At 40.2% G+C, this 22,201-nt stretch overlaps 1 protein-coding gene across 9 annotated transcripts in view; it reads left to right on the forward strand.

Annotated features, from left to right (window-relative positions):
• Positions 1-22,201, forward strand: part of KLF12 (Kruppel like factor 12) — a 436,672-nt gene that overhangs the window by 193,743 nt on the left and 220,728 nt on the right. For 7 of the 9 annotated variants that reach the window (XM_032315078.1, XM_032315082.1, XM_032315084.1 and 4 more), the window contains exon 3: positions 9,863-9,952. In XM_032315078.1, coding sequence (XP_032170969.1) covers positions 9,863-9,952 — 90 coding nt within the window. Of the gene's footprint in view, positions 1-9,862; positions 9,953-22,201 lie in introns of those variants that run through there. The other 2 variants (XM_032315085.1, XM_032315086.1) reach the window with 2 other exon arrangements.

Consider the following 22,201-nt stretch of genomic DNA (forward strand, 5'->3'; position numbering starts at 1 on the left):
TGTCATTGAAATCTTAAAACAATTCTGTGAAGTAGGAAGTTATCTGCACTTTACAGATAAGAAACCTGAAACCCTAAGAAGGTTATACACCAAGCAAATATGTGTTGAGTGTAACCCAGGAAGTGTATTTTACTGAGCCCATGTTCTAGACAGTATTCTATTCCTACTTACACTTCTGTGCAATTATAAAAATGTACAGAAAAAAGCAGAGATGTGGACATAGAGTGCTTTTAAAAGGTTAAAGATCAGGTAGTTTGAATTCTTGGAGATGGTATTGGAAAGAAATGAAAGTGGAAATGTAACAGCATTGCCATTAGAAATGTTGATTTAGCTTGGGATTTGGATGATACATAAAATTTAATTATGACACCTGAAGACATCATTCGGGGAATCTGGAAAAGTCATAGCTAGAGGTGAATATACTTGGAAATTGAAAGATAACATTTTGTCGAGCCTGTGCATTTGGCAGCCAACCAGTAATGTCCTCACTGCATCCCCACGATCCAGAGTATTGAAGGAAAAAGGGACAGGATATGCATGGCCACTTTGTGACCTGTCTGACATGGCTGTCCAGACAATGCCAACTATTGCAGCTTCGTCATCGTCAATAGAATCTTTTAATAACAATCACTTTTGTTACATTTTCAACCATACGACAAACATTATGTAGTGCTTTTACAGGCTTTAACAATCCTTCTTGGATGAAATAACCTGTAAAAATTATCTTTTACTACCTTTACTTTTTTGAAACATGCATTAAAAACCAATATTGTGCTTAGGGTTTTCAAAGAATATAATATGATATTTGGTATAGAATCTTAATATAAACCTAGTTTATATCTTAATATAAACCTAGTTTACTTGTTTGTAGCTTACATGCCTTTCTGGCTACGGAGGAGAACCTTAAGGTCGAGCTTTTGTCTTTTGTTTTCATCAGAATAGTCGAAATTAAAAAAAAAATTAACTTGGATTTTTAATTCTCCTCGAAGTTCTTTTACTTATTCCCAACTCCTCAGTGCTATTTCTGCAGGCTGTGCAGGAGACAAACTCTCAACAAGCCCATGTTGTAGTAAGATAATCCATTTGGATTTGATAAGGAACCGTTTAACATCATTGTAGACCAGGAAAGGTAGAAATATAGGTCAATAGTCATTTCCTTTGTTTCCTACAGAAAATAAATGACTTAATATTTGATAGTCATCTTAATTTTCTCTAGGCACAGAAGACCCGTGTTGTTATTTCATTACATAAGCCATTCAGTGCTCTGAATGTGTTTTCATTATTATCCACATGATTTTCATAAAGGGTAAATGACTGATGAGTATGTTCACGTACAGTCCTTTTAAACTTGTACTTTGGCATATATCTGTTCCTCCCTCCCTCCCTCCCTTCCTTTCTTCCTTCCTCCTCCTCCTTCTTCTTCTTCTTTTTTTTTTTGTAAGTTTCAATTATTGCAGAAGTCTGTAAAACATTACAAATCCTGCAGAGACAGTGTTAGTAAAAGCAGAGTCAGTTCTTGTCTTGAATACATAGCTAATAAAATGACTTATGTATGCTTGCTTTATTTCAACCAAACCTATGTTTCCAAGTTTGGATACATTTGACTTTATGTATCTCTCAGAAGATTTGAACACACTCTGCTTAAGGAAAATCTACCTCTGTGTGTCACACATCTTGTGTATACAAAAATATATTGGAATTAATGATATACCCAAATATTCATGTAATCCAGAGTAGAGTAGTTCCTTTTTTTTTTTTTTTTAAAGATTTTATTTATTTATTTGAGAGAGAGAACATGAGTGGGGTGAGGGTCAGAGGGAGAAGCAGACTCCCTGCTAAGCAGGGAGCCTGATCCAGGACTCGATCCTGAGACTCCAGGATCATGACCTGAGCTGAAGGCAGTCCCTTAAGTAACTGAGCCACCCAGATGTCCTAGAGTAGGTCCTTTAAGAGATATTGGATGACTCGGGGTGCCTGGGTGGCTCAGTGGGTTAAGGCCTCTGCATTCGCCTTGGGTCATGATTCCAGGGTCCTGGGATTGAGCCCCGCATCGGGCTCTCTGCTCGGCAGGGAGCCTGCTTCCCTTCCTCTCTCTCTGCCTGCCTCTCTGCCTACTTGTGATCTCTCTCTGTCAAATAAATGGATAAAATCTTTAAAAAAAAAAAAAAAAGAGATGTTGGAGGACTATATGACATGGTGGCTTTTCCTATTATGTTTCCTGCCTCAACTTTTGTGGACAGTCTGGAAAGATTCGTGCCATCCTCGACAGTCCCTCTGGCTATGTTTTATCACCATTCTTCCTCCTCCTTGTCAACCATCAAAAGCTGTTCATTCTGCCTCTGAACTTTTCTTCCTCCTCTTTCTTCCTGCTGCCATGGCGTTAGGTCTAGCTTACCACCTCTCCCCTAGGCTACTGGGGTGACCTATGAACTGGCCCTTCCTTCTGCATCCAAACCTGTATGTTCATGGAGCATCTTCCAAATTAATTCTAGTGCTGTCTTACTAAACACAAAGCTTAAACATACTGTGTTTTTGCAAAATAGACCTTCACAACTTCCAGTCTCATACTGTGTGACGCCCGAACACATTTCTTTCCTAGGTCCCTCCAGCTCTTGAGGTAGGGAGCTTTTCTACCTTGTTCACTTGTGCTCCTGGCAGGTAGCATATAGCAGCACTATAGAAAAGTTTTTTTAATGAAGTGCTGTAACCCATAAAGCCCTTTGCAACCTGACCTGATCTCTTCTCCAGTGTCTCCTTCAGTAAGCAGTTGCTCCAGCCACACCACAGCCTCTACCATTCTCCATAAATGTGGGGTATTTTATAGCCCTAATGAGACTGTGCTTATGCTCTCCTTCTCATCTGTCAACAATCAGTATCACCTGGGTCGGTTAGACCCAGGAGAACGAATTGACCTTATGTCTGCCTGCATTTATTATTCTCATTAGCCCAACAAATATTTACAGAGATATTACTATCTGTTAGATACAGTTACAAGTCTGGAGGTAAGGATACTGTTAGGAACAAGAAGACAAGGTCCTGTCCTTCCTGGAACTTAGATTCTAGTATAATGGCAAATAAAGGATTTGTCAGGTAGTGATGAATATGAAGATGGAATAGAATACACAGAGGCCCAGCGGAGAGGACATTTTTGACGTGGCTGAAATATAGCCTGAGCAGAATGGTATGAAATGGGGTTGGGTAGCTGGTTCGGGGCACCTGGGACACGTGGTTGGTGGTACCCTGTAGGGCAGGGAAAGGACTTTAGACGACCTTTGCACTGTTTGCCTTCAGTGTATCTCTAATCAACCTGCCTTTTTCCTTGCTGCTCCTGCCCAGCCCTGGTTCCAGCCTTTTGTCAGATCTCAGAGGCCTGAAAACGCGAGCCACAGTAGCTTGGGCGGCTTTAGGCCCATAGGGTTTGCAGCCAGAGTCTGAATACCCAGCGCTTGAGGCTCTCGGTCCCTGAAACCAGTGGAAGGTAGACTTAGCCCCAGAGTTAGACTGTCTGCCATTTTCATAATCTCAGGCGGATGACTTCATCTCTCTGCACCTGAATTTCTTGTCTAAAATGAACATAGTAAAAAAAAAGGGGGAGGGGGAATAACTGGCCAGAACGAAACTCTATGAAACTTTCTCCCTTTTGTTCACTGGTAATACCCTAAGTGCCTAAACAGTGCCCCATACTCAGTAAGTATTTTTTGGAATGAATCAGTAAATGTACAAATGAATGATTTGATGAATGTAAAACACTCAGTACATATACACTCAGCAAATGGTAGCTATTGTTATTATGGTTGTGAATATTATTATTTTTAAAATTGTGATCCCGGTGATCATGCTGTGGTTGTGTTGCAAGTGTAATTTTCCATGTGTGGAGCCTGTCTGCTCTGTTGTCCATTGTGCCCAGGCTCATGGTGCCTGGCTTCTGTGTGCATGGGTGCGCCTGGGGAAGGAGACTTGGGCTGGGCACGTGCTTTCTAATTCCTGTCTGCTCTGTTACCTAGCTCTGGGCTCTGCTGGGGCTAAATCCTCAGAATTAGATTCCACTAGCCCTGTAGAGAGTCTTTTCTGGAGTCTTTTCCAGGACCGAACTCACTTTTCTCTGGTTTTTATTTATTTACCGAGATATACTTCACGTGTAACGTTATGTTAGTTTCAGGTGTATAACGCTAATGATTCGATATTCGTATATATTGTGAAATGATCACAGTGGGTCTAGTTAGCCTCCAGCACATTATATAGGAAATGGTTTTCCTAATATCCATTCTTTTAGCAGTCTTCGAATACACGATACAGTTAGTACTAACTATAGTTACCGTGCTGTGTGTTACATCCCTGTGACTTACTTGTTTTGTAAGTAAAGTCTGTACCTTTTGACCACCTTCCCTGCTATGTGTGGATACATACCCCACCTCTGGCAACCACCAGTCTGTTCTCTGTATCTGTGAGCTCCCTGGTGCTTTTAGTTAGTTAGTTTGTTTGTTTTTTACGATTACACGTGTAAGCAAGATCGTTTAATTTTTTTTTTTTTTTTTTTTTTTCTGACTGACTTCATTTAGCATGATATCCTCAAGGTTGATCCATGGTGTTGCAAGCGGCAGGATTTCCTTTCTTTTTATGGCTGAATAATTCTTTTATCTTTACATGACGTCTTGTAAACTTGTTGCTTGTTGGCTCATCCTTGCGACCCCACACATGCTCCTACATGTTAGATCTCTCCCTGCAATGTTAATACCTGCCCGGCTGAGCCGAGGTTTTGTCCTCCCTCTGTAGGGTGTGGTCTGTGGTAGGCGAACACTTCTCTTGCCATGACAGTGTCCTGTTTTGTTGTTGTTGTTGTTGTTGTTATTGTTTTTTGGTTTTTGTTTGTTTTTTACATGGTTCCTGTTCTTCTGTCTTTGGCTTGCCCCTGATATTGGCCACAGTGCCTTGTGGTTCACAGATGTGGCGTGGGTGGAAAGAGGTGACTTTGGCACAGCAGAGACCCTCACTCCCTGTTTATGGAGAGATCTGGTTAACGGACAACCCCCAAGTGTGTGCAGTTCTTCAGAACAGGAATGATAAAACTAACTTTCTGTTATACTTTGTATTAATGCGGGGGTGGAGAGTGTTACTTGGACTCTCAGATGACATTTCTAAAATTTCAGTGTGAACTGCATTGTTGTGGTAATTAAGCACTTGCCAACAGAGGAAACAATGATCCTTGCTATCGGGAAAATACAAGTCCCCATGTGGCGAGTACAGTTTTACCAGTCCTTATGACAGACCTAATTCCATGGTTCAGTGGGAGGAATTTGTGGAAGAGTTTTGTCTTTTTAAGACTGTAGACAGATAGTTCAAAATAATGTATTTATGGCTCATCGCAACCACTGGAGGGGATTTAAGTCAAGAGTTCCAGCAGGCCTAGCTGAGTTCTTAGTTGTACTGATATGGTCATCAGTGTGACATCTCTCTTTCGTGCTGCAAAACAATGAAAGATGAAAGTCTGGGACGAAATGGCAAAGTACGTTTGAACTGATATTTATTTTGTACCATGAGAGGTGCTTTGATTAAGCATACGCCTTGCACCAGATTGATTGATCATTGTGAGGATATGTGAGCTTAGGAAAATACGCTCTTACACTTAATCTAAGAAATTATAAATTAAATGTGATGCCCAGGTGTATCTCCTTGAGTATCAAACATAGAGGGTAAAGTTCTTGTATCATCCAAGTGCATGAAACTGTTGTGTAAATATTGAATGAGCCACCAAGGGTATATGAATATTTTCAAAACACTGGATAGCAGATGAGTTTACCATAGATTTTTCTGGGTGTTGAAATCAGGATGGGTTGACTTGCTAAATTAATGATGAGGTATTTCTAGGATAGGATGCATAATCTCATCAAGGCAAGAAAATATGTTGAAACTTTAATTTAAAGGAAAAAAAGGAAATAGCTTTGAAACCATGGGCTTATTTGACCTCTTACTGATATTCCCCAAAATGTTGATACTCACCAGTGACCAGAATTTGCACATTTAATTCACTGACTAAATTAGCTTAGTCCTGAGAGGAGCTGTTAATGGAGATTCCAGAGTTCCTGAGAGAGGGAGAGAGGGGAGAGAGAGATGTGGAGGGGTGAATGGGGCAGGGAGGAGGGGAGGGGAGTGAAGGAGGAAGAATGGCGGATGGGGAGAGAGAGGATTGGTTTGGAAGAGAGCTGTACTCCCTTGATAATGTTGAGACCTTATACAGTTTAACCTTCTTATATCTCAGATGTCTCATCTTCAGAGAATGTAGCATTGACTTCTTGGGTTACTGCAAGGACTAAATGAGTATCCCTTAGCACAAGGTCTAGTCCTTAATAGATATGCACATATGATGTAATTGTGTTTTTTATTAAGATAACCATAAAATGCCTATTTTTATTCTGTGATGTGATTTGTTGTATAATGATAGATATTCGAACCTGTTGGCTCCGCCTGATTCTAGTCTTTTAGGTTTGTTGGTCCTTACCTGTATAAAACAAGATGAATTTCACTCTTTTGTGTTTCAGCACACGTTTGGGGGCTATGATAAAACAGTTATGTTTTCTCCAAAGAACTGGGTGACCCACAGTCAGGAAGAGGGTGAAGAAAAGGCTTGCATTTTGGGAATAGGAGGACAGATTCTAGTAGTTGCCATGGGGAAGTTCCACCCCATTCTGTTTTTATGAGATGATCATTGAACATCGGTCTCTATGTTTCCTGGCCATTCCATTTAAAATATTTTGAGATGTTAGGATCATTGATTGAAGGTTATGCTTGTCCTGGTTTTGACTAAGAGAGCTACCATCAGCTAGACTTCTGTGTTGCCAAATCTTATTCAGCAAAAAGGAAAGTCCAGAGTACTGTTCTCATTCAGTGTACATGTGGTTGGTCAACGGCCATCTAATAAGCTAATGGTTACCTTTTGCTTTAATTAATAAAGTGTATTCATACGAAGCACGCAGTGTGAGTGTATACACGTGTGTGCACATGTGTATATGAATGTATACATACACAAATGTAAATTATACAAGGTTGTATAATATCAAAATGTTCATCACAACCAAATATACAAAGAATACGATGTTCCTTAAATTGATGACTGTGTAATTTTATTTACCTCTTGGGAATCAGTTGAGCTATTGATTCCACAGCAAATGTGGTTTGATTAAGATCATGGCAAGATATGCTTGACAGCAATTGCGAATTATTAAAGGTTATTACATATTTAAAGTTTACAGTCAACTGAGATTGTATGTATCTGATTTTAGCTTAGGGAGATAAATCAATCGATATTTTATCCCAGGAACTATGTCCTCAAAGCTATACAATTACCATGTTCTCCATAAAACCATACCCTTTCCTGAATGGTCCGGAATATGGTGTGCTCACTGCTTATGTTTATACTAAGCAGGGTTGGAATCATGAATGTAGAGATGAATATGCTTTATATAAATTTATAATATCGCTTTCAGACGTATATATAAATTGAATCTGCACTAGTTGAGTTTAATAGTTAAGGATTGGTTTCTTAGCTGTGAACACTATTATTCATGGTGTTATTATAGTTGGGGCTGTGGCTGATCCTGGAAAATCATGGAAAGAGAAATATTTTGAGGGAAAACTTAATTTCTTTAAAAAAAACTCTCAAGAGGTGTTTTATTTTTCCACTTTTATAGTAAACTAACATCTACATCCTATCTTTAACACACATAGGCTTATTCAAGAGTAACAATAAAAAAAATCATGAAAATACAGTGATATTTAAATGTGCTAAATGGAACATGGGCCGAGTCAGGTTTTCATGATTTATCAGTTTTTAACTTCAAAGACTCTGGTTAGCTTGCATTTTTTAAACTAATGAGTTTATCACAGCCTGTGAGGAGAATGGTTAAAGTCTATCAGCTGTAAATTGGTACAGAGCACTGAAAGGGACATTAGCCTCTAATCAGATTCCAACAGTTCATTAAACCTGTCTTTCCAGAACCGTGCTTTGTCTTTTCCCTGCCTTTGCGAGGCATCTTCCCCTTTTCCTCTGGGCAAGACCTCCTCCAGGGTAGGAAGCAGTATCAACTCATTCTTCATTGTCTACCAACCAAACAGCCTACGGGATGCTTTGTTAGGGGAGATTTCTGGCTGCTGCGAAGGGCAGGGGCGTGGAGGGCTGGCGGGCTGCAGGAAGGCTTGCTTAAAACTGGGTGGTTGCAAGCCAAGCTGGCCGCTTCCAACCACGGAAGCAAGTGACACGTTAGGATTTGAGATCCATGCCTGATGTGTAAACAACCCACCAGCCTCCATGAAAGGATTTAAAGCTTTGAACAAATTAACTGAGCTTGCCAGGGAGACCACAGTTCTTTCTGCTTGAAGCTATTAGGATGCAAAATGCCTAAAAAATATGGACAACTCAAAAGCACAAATTTAAAAAAATGCATCCTGCCAGTTTTAATACTGTTGCACATTTCTAAGAAAAGAACCTGACAGTAGTTTTTCTTCTTTTTATTACCTAATAGACTAGGTAGCATGGAATTTTTAAAAGCTCATTAGTTAGCTCTGGAGTAAATTTGCCTTTTCTTCTTATTGATGTCTCAGAACAAATATGTGTGATAAGAGGTTCTATAAATTTTATTTCTTATTTTTCTTGAAAAAGATTGGCAAGAAATAGAGATAATTAGAGCTTTACTATACTGCACTCTGTTGGTATTATTTGGTAATAAAAACATTTATGATTTATCAAAGTGGGAGTTGTTTTTATTTAACTACTTGACAGAAAAGGAACCATGTGAGAGGCAAAAACCTGAAGGTGTAGAAATGATATTAATCTTTGTCATCAAAGGCAAGCAAAATATTTAGAAACAGATCTCTTTTTCTTTTGAGGAGACCACTTTAGAGTCCTGTGCTTAAGTTCTATGATTGAGCAAAGAAACCATTCTAAAAACTCAACCTTAGTCATTTCAGTTTCTGAGTTTGGTCAGTAGGGGAAGGGAAGGTTGACATTCTAAACGCGTTTTAAAACGGGATTTTGGCCTGAAGCAAGCAATCATAAGTGTCTTTTGAACTCTCTTCATAGGTTATTGACTTTAGAAAATCCCCAAAGCAGTGAAAATTAATAGAGAATAACCTCGATTTAATCTTTTCGTAAATATTGTTTGAAATTCTACTGAGTCACTATAGAAATAAGTAGAAGTTCTCCTTTCAAGAAATGGTAAATTCAGCCAAACAAATACCAAAATAGAAAACAAATTGTTATTTATTTTTTGGTTGTGACTTGAGCTTAAAACTTTATATGAGTTGTTTTTGAAATAAATGTTTGAGGTCAATACATAGAAATTTTCATTTGATCTGAAGTGCCATACTAAAATTCAGCGTCTAGAATTATATTATCTTGTTTTTAAACATTATTTAGATTTTGACAATAATGTGAGGATATGGTCATTTTTTATCTATTTTCTCCTTTGTGGATTTCTGCACACATACAACCTCTGGAGCTAAGGAGGAGAGAAACATCCTTCTCGTTCTTTCCACCGCTGTAAAAGTGTGATGAATCTTTCCAGCCCCATATAAATTAATGTTAAGGTTTCTCTACTCCAGTTTATTATCGTCTGACCTCTAACCCAGAGGTCAGAGAATCAGACTGATTAATTCAACTTCGTGGTCATTATTTCAAATGATAGTTCAGAATGGGGGGATAATTGGTTATGCTGATAGTCTCATTTAATTATACTTCATTGTTAAAAAAATTAGGTTAGCAGTACTAAATGTACTACCATGAAGGAAGAGTCTACCAGATGTCCTCATTTGAATGCTTTATGGCTGACTTTCTCTCTCTCTCTCTCTCTCTCTCTCTTCTTCCTCTCAGAATATCAACACCTTTGAGAACAGAATGTTAATGCTTGATGGGATGCCGTCAGTCAGAGTCAAAACCGAGCTTTTGGAATCTGAACAAGGGGTAAGTTTCCAACAGTGCCCCACCTTCTTCTCTACGTGAGCGCGGCAAGTCGTTTCCAGAGCATCCTGACGTTTGCTGACTTTCACTTGCCTGTGCCGTTTCTCTCGACCCACGATCATCTGCGGCTGGTGGATTCTCGCCCATTTGTAGCCTCAGCCATGTCTAGCTTGGAAAAGACAACTTCCTGAAACTAGGAAGGCACAGTGACCTTATAAGAACCATATGGTTTTATTTAAGTTAGTGAAGGTTTTTGAAAAGTTAATAAAAATCCAAAGCAAAGAGGGATTATTAAAAGAAATAAGATAGGAATATATCCTCCATGCCAAAATGGCTTCTTTCTTAGGAAGTTACAGGGTACAGGTATGGGAATGTTCCTCTTTGCTGGATTGGTTTCACTTTTGACATTTGTATTTACCCTTTTGTGTACCATGAGGACTAGACGACAGTTGACGAAATTCAGGTCAGTGAGTTTGAATTGCTAGTAAAGCAAAAGAAGGCTTAGCTAACAAGACATAGCAAAATTGACACATGAACATTGAAATATGAAGACTTAAGATTGGGTTGAAAATTGAAAATACGAAGACTTAAGAGCATAGCTGGATTTCTTTTTTAAAAGGACATGGGTGATTTTGTAATTGTTAACATCTGTAGCTTTCGTAGTTGAAATTGTAATAAGGGCCGTGTGACTGTGTGCGGCCTTGGCTGACCATGTTTCGTATATACGTGCGAAAGCACTGCTCGTGTGCCCGGGGGCCCGCTGCCTCCCTGTGTTACTAACCCCCCACCACTGAGGCACTCCAGGTAACCGGAACAAGGATGAATTAAGTAAATATTTCATCTTAATCTTATTAACGTATCTCTAACCACAAACAGCACAGCACTGGCCGTGTTTTATAAGTGAGCAACCAGAAGACATTTTAAATGTCGATTAAATTTCACTTGTAAAAATCTGTATGCGTGAGTTGGTGTGGGACCCCAATCGAGGGGTTCAAGGGGTTGGGATGCTGCTGGATTAGAGGGACTTCATTGTGAGGAACCGAGGGCATGAATCCTGCTGGTAGCATGTAGAGAGTTTCTGCGGTAACTTCCCCATGCCCGAGCAGTCCGGGGCAGGGCAAATGGCGTCACAGTATAAAGTTCTTTTATTCACGTGCAGCCTGTGTCTGAAACGGTTTGTAGTCAGTGTTGATTGTTGTCGCTCCGCAGTGAACTCTGTGGAGTATGTCAGCCGCTGACACGCCTTCCCTGCTCTGGGCGGGACATGTCCGCAGACCCACTTAGGGTCAACCTGAACACTCCGGCTGCGGAGCATCACGATAGAAGAAACCGGTTGGTGGCGAATGATACCATTTGTTCCTTGTAGACAGTGCCGCAGGAAAACGTCTTGTGTCCGCCTGGATTTTCTAGCCTGACTCAATCAAGTTAAACTCTACGTCTTCCAGACCAAGTAGTTTTTACCTTTGCTGTTGGACCTAACATGGGAAGGATTTGTTTGATTTCTTGGGAATTTCCGTTTTCCTAATTCAAGTGCATGAGCATCAGTTTCTGCAGGTAAATTTCTACACACCCCGTGTTTAAGTTGAACACACCACACAGACCACAGTGTCCCATTCACAGAGGATAATAGCCTTTTTCCACTGCTGGTGGAAAAACGATAAAGTGGTATATCCCACATGGTTGCTTTTATGTCACGAGATGTTCTTCAACTCGAGTAGCAGTAAATCTACTCGAGTCGCGCGTGTTGGAGGAAAGCAGGGAAGCACAGAAGCCAGAAGGTCCTACTTGTGCTGCTGCTCAGAGCAACGAGGGTCATCATTGCCGCCAGCTCTGGGAACCTTTGGTGATGTCAGGATACTTCCCCTTTACCGTCCGTTTTCAGTTGTGAGGTAAGGTTTGCATGAAAGATTTAGATGCACAAAAAACAAAAGCCAGGATTCCTAGGGGTTTCCCATTGTGAATACGAACCTCATGCTACTTGCTTTATAGAAAGTATTTACTGCCCTCAAATAAGGACAGGAAAAATGGTAGGTTCGTAGGTTTTACTTAACTCTTAGTCATTAAAATCAGTTTTCCTCCTGTGAATGGAGCTGCTGTTAATATTTTAACTCGCATTTAGATTGTGTATGTTGAAGGGAAGTAGAAACTTGATTTTATTCTTTTCCTTACCTTTGTATGAACTTCTTAAATATATGGCAGACATAATTTTGTTCTCTTTTACAGTAAAGCTTTAAGAGAAGCAGCCCAGTGTTTAATGGAATGTATTATGACCTCATTATTTATGGAATATAGTAATTTGTGTTTAATCATTTATAATATTTCAGTCCAATTTTTCTTTAAAATTAGGGATTAAAATCTAGACTTTTAGTGAACTTCACTTTTGTTCATTTTATTGGAGTTTTTAATTGGGGTATAATGGGGTTGGGTGGTACATAGTATCATTTCAGAATCAGAACTATTTTAGATAAGGAAAAACAGAATTCTAAAGATTTCCTTATTTCAGTCTTCTAGGACTCTCCTCAGTTCCTGTTAGAAGCTGGTTGAAATTTGACTATTTTTATAAGAAAGTGTGAACATTGCTGAACTTGATCAAATATGTGATTATGGGCTTTTGAAAAAGATGTGATATTAGTAACAATAAACACAAAGTCATAGAAATGAATCAGTGCATCACAGCAATGAATGAGAAAGCCTCAGCTTGATGTCAAGGATTAGATTCTGTAATCACTCTGAAGACTTAATTTCACGAGTGTGTTTTTAAGATACAGACATTAAACATTCAGTCTTTAGGGGAAGAAAAGTTTCATGTGCTTTTCAGGCTCCGGGCGGCATTGTAAAGATGCACTACATAATACAACCCCCCTGTTTCAGTGCGCCATGCACACATATGTCCATTCTCCTCTGCTGGTTATAAATAGTCCCTGTCAGCTGGTCTGTACATATCTCCCCACCCTTCCAAGGAATTCCAGACCTGATGACCACATTTCAGAGCTGGAAGAAAGACTGTGGAATGGGTTTAGGTTAGCTACTCTGCTTTCTGTCTTCTCTGAAAAGTTCTGGTTGCCTGGCCTCATTTTCTTAATAGTTTAATGGTGTGTGAAGGGGATGGTCACAGCTCTTCAATCAGATTGTAAGCTCTTGGAGGGCAAGAACTGTTCCTTGTATTTTTCTTGCAGGTCCCAGCCCCCGGCAAGTGGTCAGGAAATACATGCTTTACTTGTCTGGGTATTATAACTGGCATGGTGAAAAAATACGGAACCAGTGCGTCATTCCTTGTCATAAACCTGCTCTGTCGACTTCATAGGGTGGTTGTGAACAAAACAATAAAACTTGGAAATGCTGGAAACACACATTCTCATTGATGGTATAGTGTTGAGCTTGTAGCCCTGTGAACGGAATAGGTACAGTAACGTATCCACACCGACTCTGTGCCCCTCCCCGCCTTCTGTTTGGAATTCTGTCACTCCCGCATCCTTAGTTTTATCATATCTAAGTAGATTATTATTGTAGTCTCTTGAAACGGGACTTTGGTTTCCTTCGGGCTTGTCGGTAATACAGCACATGCTGCTAAGCAGTCCGTGGGAAGGGCACGTGCTCTTGTGATACACTTCAGGGGCACAGCAAGGAGTGCTTGAATGACTTTGACTGTGACCTTTGGTGCTTGTGTCCTGCTGTTACAAGAGCTTCCCAAATGCTGCCGGCCTTTGGACGTTCTAACATGTTATTAAGCAAAGGACGAAAGCAGGAAGAAGAGGACTGGACCGATTCTACCCAGAGATAAGGCAGGAGCAGAGAAAGGGTACTGCCTCAAAGATGTAAAATATCATTTTTGTTCCTGGCCTTGGCGCTCCCTGGCTTGAGTGGCCTTGGGAAGGGACTGCATAACTCCAGGCCTCTATGTCCTCGTCTGTACCGTGGGGGTGTTAAAGGCTGGCCCAGGTTCCAGCCAACATTCTTCAAGTCTGGTAATGGGCCAGGAGTGAGAAAAAGCATTTCTCCTTGGGACTTTAACAATCCTACCATGAGGAAGCTACCTGTGTGTGCAGGTAGAAATGCCTAGACTTGAAAGGGGGGCAGACCCAAGTTCAGATGTTCCCCGTGCTATGGGCCAGCTGTGTGGGACCCCTTGGTCTCTGTCTACCTATTTCTCCTCTTTTGGGAAGTGAAGTGAACCGTCCAGCCTCCGAAGAGCCTGCCTCCCTGCCTGCAGAAGAGCAGGAATAAAAAGGACCCGATTGCTTCCGTTTCTACGGATGCAATTCTCATATCATATTTAGTAGAGATTAAACAACTGGACTAATTTAGAATTTTATTTTATTTTTTTAAATTTTTTTTTAAAAGATTTTATTTATTTATTTGACAGATAGATCACAAGTAGGCAGAGAGAGGAAGGGAAGCAGGCTTTCTGAGAGCCCAATGCGGGGCTTGATCCCACCAGGACCCTGGGAACATGACCTGAGCCGAAGGCAGAGGCTTTAACCCACTGAGCCACTCAGGCGCCCCATAATTTAGAATTTTAAAAGAAGAGTTAAATCAGATCTCTAAGTCTAACCCTTATTTATTTATTTTTTTGAATTTTTATTTAAGCATATCTGGAGAAATATTTCAACTTCTGGTTAGATTTTATCACATAAGAAATGGGATAATGAAGCCAGAAATCAGTGATTCCATGAACACAAAAGTGACACCATATTTTGGTGTGACAGTGGCATTTGGCCACAATTTTTTAGCAAAGGGGTTCTGAGTGTCAGAGAATACTTCTCGATGTGTTTACCGGGGAGACGATGAGGTGTGTGGGATTTGTGGCAGAGTGAAGTGGGGGGACAGAATGCGCGGGGAGGAAGATGACGGTTGACGGGCCAGGGTTCCGTCATTGTTGAAGCCATGTGACCGGTACCCCGGGGGCTCGTGTAACCGTTCTGCCTGATTTTGTGTATCTTTGGGATCGTTGGAAGTAAAATGTTTAAAAAGGAAAAGAAGCTCTCTAAATAAAAATAGAAAAGTTCATCGGTGCACGGGCATCAGACGGAGTCCTCAGGGAAACTCGCCTCACCCAGCCACCCTCAGTGCCCGCTCCGTCTGTGGGGAAGGAGTGACAGCAGTGCTCAGGCCTGGGGTTCTCCTCTCCCTTCCGCTGTAGGGCACGTGCGTTTCTGACCTGTGGGCCTGGGGGTGCAGAGTGGTAGCAAGAGTGGAGCAGAGAGGGAGGGAGAAACGTGTTGGGTGTTTTGCCAATTTTAAGGGCTCCAAACAGTCCGTGATGGGGTTGTAGAAGACCTTCATGCGTTCCACGGGTGGCAAAGCCCAATGTGTCTTTACTGCAGCTGTGGGACCCCGAAGGGTGCAGGTGTGGCAGCAGATGGGTTTAATCATATCCTCCATGGCTTACTTGTAGGAAATGTCAGGCCAGAGATCCTTATGAGCACCCTAATTTTAGAGACAGGACAGAAGAGGGGCGCCTAGGTGGCTCAGTTGGTTAAGCATCTGCCTTTGACTTGGTCATGATCCCAGGGACCTGGGATTGAGGCCCACATCGGGCTCTGTGCTCAGTGGAGAGCCTGCTCTTCCCTCTCCCTCTGCTGCTCCCCTTGCTTGTGTTCTCTCTCTCTCTCTCTCTTTCAAATAAATAAATAAATCTTTAAGAAAACGAGAGTGAGAGGACAGAAGGGAGTAATGACCCTTCTTCTAGATGCAGCTTGCAGTAACTTTTGCAGAGCATTCTGCAGGACATTCATAACAAGGTGGTGAAGGCATTTCTGTATCACAAAAGACAGACTAGCAGCGTTAAGGTAGTATATTGTACCTTCCTGTAGAGTAGAGTTTTGCTTTATGCTTCTCACTGTTCCTCATCATCTCAGCACAAGGAGCTTACAGCTAGGCAGGGCTTGATGAATAGTGATTCAGATGCTATTTATTGTAAGTGAGAGCCAGGGCCAGACTGTAGAATATTGAGGATTTTGAGACAGGTGCTGTTTTGGAAAAGACCCCAATCTTTAGGCTTAATAAAGAAATGGAGACAGGTGCAAGTTTTGTAGCTGAACCGAGACATGTGCTATGGAATGTTTAAGACAGGCAGTTGTATCAAAATTTAGTAGCTTTAGAGAAAAACAACAACAACAACAAATCCTTTTTCTTTTTTTCAGAAAACTGTTATGTTTAATCTCACATAAAAGGTTTAATATATATCTGTGTGTAAAAGCTTAGCAAGACAGTGTTACTGTAATGACTTCATCAGAAGAAAAGAAAAGGCATTGTAAAAATGCCACTTGCATTACCCTTTAACAGAGGCTCATTATTACCTCCCCTACTGCAGAACAGGAGCCGGCGTAGCTAGTAAATTGCTAGAATTATCTTAGACATAGGAATTTGCTTATCATTTAATATTCTCCCATGACCCACGGCTTGAGATCTTTTGATCTGTAGTGAAATCTTTGCATATCACTACGTGGCTTCAAAGAAAAACATAGGCAGAAGTTGTGTTATTCCTAATCTGAGAAGACCATTTTTTAAAAAAAAAAGGGCAGGAAAAAGTATCTGTACTTGCAAAACTCATTTTAAGGAAGAGCTATCCTCCACTAAAGAAGCAGAGTTGGACTGATTTTAATAATGTCAGAATGGCCAATAAATGTATTAATAGAAAGAATTGAAAATCAATGAGCTGTGATAGTAATTACAGATAGTACCCAAGGGAAATATAGCAGGCAGGCAAATCCTTTCCCTTGGGGGCTGCCCTGGGCAAAGCTATGAAGTTGATAATTCTGCCCTCCCTCTTTCCCATTAGCAATGTACTTTCTCCTTCAACTTAATTCTTGTCCATTCACAGCCCAGACGTTCCCAGCCCTCCGTGCATGCGGTGATGGCTCAGGGTACCCACGGACCCACAGACCCACTGATGACCAGTTCTAACTGGAGTCTCTTTAATTGAGGAAAATGTAAAGTGCTATTCTTTCTGGGAGTCATTTGCATTTTTATAGGGTCAGTGCTTTCTAAAAAAGAACACTTCTTAAAGTGTAATTTGGAAATTTGGAGTTAGGGAAAATTAACCTCTCTGCAATATTTCAGTTTATGCATGATTGTGTTTTCCTCCATGTACTGGTCTTCATGGTAGAATTACAAAAACAAAATCTGGACCATGAGGCAAGAGTTGCTCTTTATCTAGATATGTTTTCATGTGCTAATATTTGCATGCTGATTCACAGTTTATAACTGTGATTATAGCTTATTTAACCCTTGGAGGACTTTTGCTTTGGACCACGGGGGATTAGTTACCATGGGAACTGACCTCTTACCGTAGACAATTAGAAAGCCAGATAAAATATATGAAATGCTTTTACATATTGAGCAACAGACAGTTAAGGACTATGATCCTTGGGAGTAAGGCAGAAAAGGAGGTGAACCTTACTGGTGCCTTAGCCTTCTGCCTAAGAGCAAAGCAGGGAGAAGAACCCAGATAGGGCCTAGCAGTCACTGAGTTAGGCAGCAGGGATTAGAATTTGGGAAAGATCAAGGCAACTGGTTTTTAAGGGGAACAATAATAGAGAAAGGAGTTGTACGGAGAGAGCTCCAGAGATCCTCAAAGTGACCCCCTAAGAAGGGTTTGGCTAGGTAACCATCTACCTGTGTGTGAAGGAAAATAAGAAAAGAGCAAAGAAGGCAACTGGCAAACAGTTCTTTTTCTCTTTCTTTCTTTCTTTCTTTTTTTTTTTTTTAAAGATTTTCTTTATTTATTTGACAGAGAGAGAGATCACAAGTAGGCAGAGCAGCAAGGGGCGGGGGGGGGGGCAGAAGCAGGCTCCCTGCTGAGCAGAGAGCCCAATGTGGGGCTAGATCCCAGGACCCTGCCTGAGATCATGACCTTAGTGGAAGGCAGAGGCTTAACCCACTGAGCCACCCAGGCACCCCCTTCTTAAAAAAGAAACTATCTATCTATTTATTTATTTATTTGAGAGAGGGAGAGAGACAGTGTCTGCCTAAGTGTGGGGGAGGAGCAGAGGGAGAGGGGCAAGCAGACTCCTCACTGAGCACAGAGCTTGACTCTGGGCTCAAACCTAGGACCCTGAGATCATGACCTGTGCTGAAGTCAGTTGCTTAACTGACTAATCCACCCAGGTGCCCCTCTGGAGCAATTCTTAGAGCTCACATACAGTTTCCACTGGCCAGAATGGAGAGACACCTTTGTACATGAGATAGAGGTCTCAGAAGGGCCACAGGTTAGTAATGGGACTGAATTCATCCCACAGTTGTCTCGGCTGGGTTTTGCCCTGATGTAGGTGAAAAGCAAACCCTGAAAATGTCAAACTGACCTGGAAGTTACTTAATTATACCAGAGCAAAATCCAGCACTCTGGAAGAAGACATAACAAGATCTAGCCCTCAGTGATGTAAAGGTTCCACCATCTGGAAATTGATCATAACCGAATCAATTGATCAGATAGCAAACAAGATGAAAAGAACCTCTGTGACCTGTGGAGGAATCTCAAGTAGTCTAACATATGTACAATTGCACTGTCAAGAGAGGCAGGGTCAGAAAAATCATTTGAAGAAATAATGGCTGGACATTATCTGAATATGAGGAGAACCCACATATCCAAGAAAATCAGTTAGCCCCAAGCTGAAGAAACCACACCAAAACATAAGATAATCAAGTTGCTGGAAATTGGTAATAAAGAATAGTCTGGAAGCAGCCAGCAGAGACGAGGGGACTATATCTGATATACAAAGAAACAATCAGACTTCTCACCACACAAGACAGAAGAAAGAACCTCCTTAGGTGAAAGGAAAAGGACACTGGATAGAAATTCTGGATCTACACAAGGAGATGGAGAGTACTCAAAATGCTAAGTGTCTAGGCAAGTATAAAAGATGTAAAAAAAAAAAATCTTTTTAAAAGAAAATGGTGCAAAGCAAACATAATAACACATTGTGGAGTTTATAACCTATTGGATGAAAATCAACAACAGCAGTAGCACAGAGATGGGGGTGTGGAAGGAAGTACACCATTTGGGATGGTATTATTTGAAGGTAGATGAGGAACCACACACGCGTGCACACACACAACACACCTACACACACATACACAGTAAAACAGCCAATAAAGTTAATAAACCAAGGGTGGAAATGAACTGGAAGCATTTTAAGAAATACTCCATTTTCTCAGAATGAAGGCAGAAAAGAGGAAAGATGAACAAAGAACAGGTAGAAAACAAAACAAAAAAAAAACAGAGAGAAAACAAAGCGTGAGTTGGTGCATTTAAACACTGTATGTTAAGAATTGTGTTGAAACGGGAAGAGTTTAAGCACTCCATTTAAAAGATAGATTTTCAGCTTGGGAATAAAAGCAAGACCTAAGTACATCCACCTGTAAGATGTTCTCCTTAAATATAAAGATACAGGTACCTGATAAGTGACAGGGTACAATCAAGAATAGTCAACATCATGAAGCAGAAACAAGAATGGTGGTTGTCAGGGGTTTGGTGGACCGGGATGTGGGCAATTTGAGGGTGTAGAGTTTCAGGTTTGCAAGATGAGAAAAAAGCTGTTCAAGAGTAACGTGAATGTGGTTAACACTACTGATCTGCACATTTAAAGATGGATGTGGGTAAATATATTTTGTGTTCATGACCTCAATTAAAAATAAAAATAAGTGTATAAACCCTGAGAGCTGATGATTCATAAGTGTACCGGAGAGCTGGTGTAGATTACTGTACCAGTAATCTACAGTAGTGGCTGAAGGAGAACTTCAGCAGAAATAATTTCTGATGGCCTCACATGGGATCTGACTTTTTTAGAAGGCCTGCTTGTTATAGCGGCAGTCATGTGTGAGTAAATGGCCCTGCTTTTACTTACAATAGATACCTCTTAAATAAAGGTTGGCTTTAACAATGCCCTTCTCCTGACTTTGGAGGAAAAAGTTTTGTGTGAAACGTGAGGTCACTTGGGTGTAGGTCTTCCCTGTCTTGTTGATTGTGGACAAGGCTTATCCTGCTCCAGATCAGACACTGGAATTCTTACGTCCAATAACATTTTTATTAATAAATAATTTAAGTATATATAAAAACCTTTCAAGAAGAAATTAAAGACATGATCACATTACCTTGCAATAAAAGCTGTTAATAGTTTAGGATATTTTCTTCCAGGGACACAATAAGTCTATACTAAACATTCTTCTTCTTCTTCTTTTTTTTTTTTTTTAAAGATTTTATTTATTTATTTGACAGAGAAAGATCACAAGTAAGCAGAGAGAGAGGAAGGGAAGCAGGCTCCCTGCCGAGCAGAGAGGCCAATGCGGGGCTCGATCCCAGGACCCTGGGATCATGACATGAGCCGAAGGCAGAGGCTTTAACCCACTGAGCCACCCAGGCATCCCTATACTAAACATTCTTTTAAACAAACAGAAAGTAAAAGGATAGAGAAGGATATGTATACCCTAAATCACAACACCGAAAACAAAGCTGTGATCCCTGTATTAATATGAGATGAAATAGACTTCATAGAAAGGAATATAGCCAGAGATAAAGTGGAACGTTTCATAATGATAAGATCATTTATTTATAGGACATAACAGTCCTACATGCTTTTGTATGCCTTGAGTATGTAATGTCATCCCCATTACTAAAGAAAATTGCAGAGCTCTTGTATGTCAAGGTCACATCCCCAGTAAGTAACAGGGATGGGACTGGAGTCTTGTCTTGCGAATCAGAATCTTTGCACTATTGTAAGCTTTCTTTGTTGTTCAGCTTTGATAGCTGTTGTAACTACAGTATTGCAAACAATCTGATATAAAATAACTCCCACTATAATATTCGTGTTTAAGAAGTATTTAAGCAGATCTTATGGAAGGTGATAGTTGAACATGCCAATAAATGCAAATTTACCTAGAGAGGCTCATGGCCACTCCAGTAGTCTGCAGTAAATAGGATCTCTTGGGTCTCTCTTTTATCTTAATTGTGTAGGATTCAAAAACAGTTTTTTACTATGTGCCATGTTTATTTTAATATAAAATAATGTTTTCAAGTATTTAATAATGGTAGAAATTACAAAAGTATTCCGTGACTATCACATGGACACAATTGTATTTTGCTGTTTGTCACTTTTGGAAATCTAAAGGAGCAGAGCAAAGCTGACACCACATATCAGGTTCAGTTTTCTAGAAAACTTCTTGGTCTCTGTTATAGGATCTTGAAAGCCCAGACTTTTATAAATTGTAACAACATAAAGACGCCCACTGTGCTTTTTCTTTTTTTGCTTTACAAATTACGTCAGCGTCATCACTGAGGACAATGCATACGTACATTGCTACCAAGGCACATTCCAGCTGGTGGAAAGTTTGATCAATTTAATATCTTGCTGACTGGTCTTGTCTGTGGCCTGTGGAGAGATGAGTCTGTCTCGATCCACTGGTTAGTCCTTTTTCTTGTCTGAAGGGAATACTGTCAGATTTTCTTAGTAAGAGAGTATCTACTTCTTGTCAGTCGTAAATGAACTCTGATGTTCACATGACTTAGGGTTCCCATGATCCATTCTCTTCCCACCTCTCCATCTTCAGTTTCATTGCTGTGCTCTTGTCATAACTAATTATACCTTTTTCAATGAAGCCATGAAGATGATGATTGAAAGTATTCACTCTTAAAGCCTGAGAAGACTTCAAAATTAAGAAAAAGAATATACTTTTCTTAGGTTCTTTTTTTTTTTTTAACCTCAATGTATACTATTTTTGTTTTCAGTATGAAAGAAATGAACACAGTTGTAGTTTATAAACCTCTAACCTCCTTTGTCTAAGTCTGCTCTAACCAAGAAGTAGAATAAGTCTCCTGGGTTGCTTCAAGTATTGTTCTGAATTTCATATGAAGAGGAGTATTCAAACCATTTAAAAATGGAACATCATGTTGCATCACCACTTCCTCATATCAGGGAGATCATATGATAGTTGTCTTTCTCCGCTTGACTTATTTTGCTAAGCATGATACGCTCTAGTTCCATCCATGTTGTCGCAAATGGCAAGATTTCATTTCCTTTGATGGCTGCATAAAAATATATGTTTATAAAAAATTAAAAACTAAAAAAAAAGAATACAAATTACTAAAATATAAAAAAAAATGGATCATCAATATATTGTTGTGTGTTTACTAAGAAAACAGAGGCAAAAAATTCGAAGTGAAGTATTTGCTATGAACAGTGTAGTGGCTTCTGGCACATTTTAGGGACCAGACAGTTTAGACATTGATTTTAGGCCCATACACATGATCTTCTCATG

Source organism: Mustela erminea, chromosome 15, assembly GCF_009829155.1.
Source record: "Mustela erminea isolate mMusErm1 chromosome 15, mMusErm1.Pri, whole genome shotgun sequence".
NCBI lineage: Eukaryota > Metazoa > Chordata > Mammalia > Carnivora > Mustelidae > Mustela > Mustela erminea.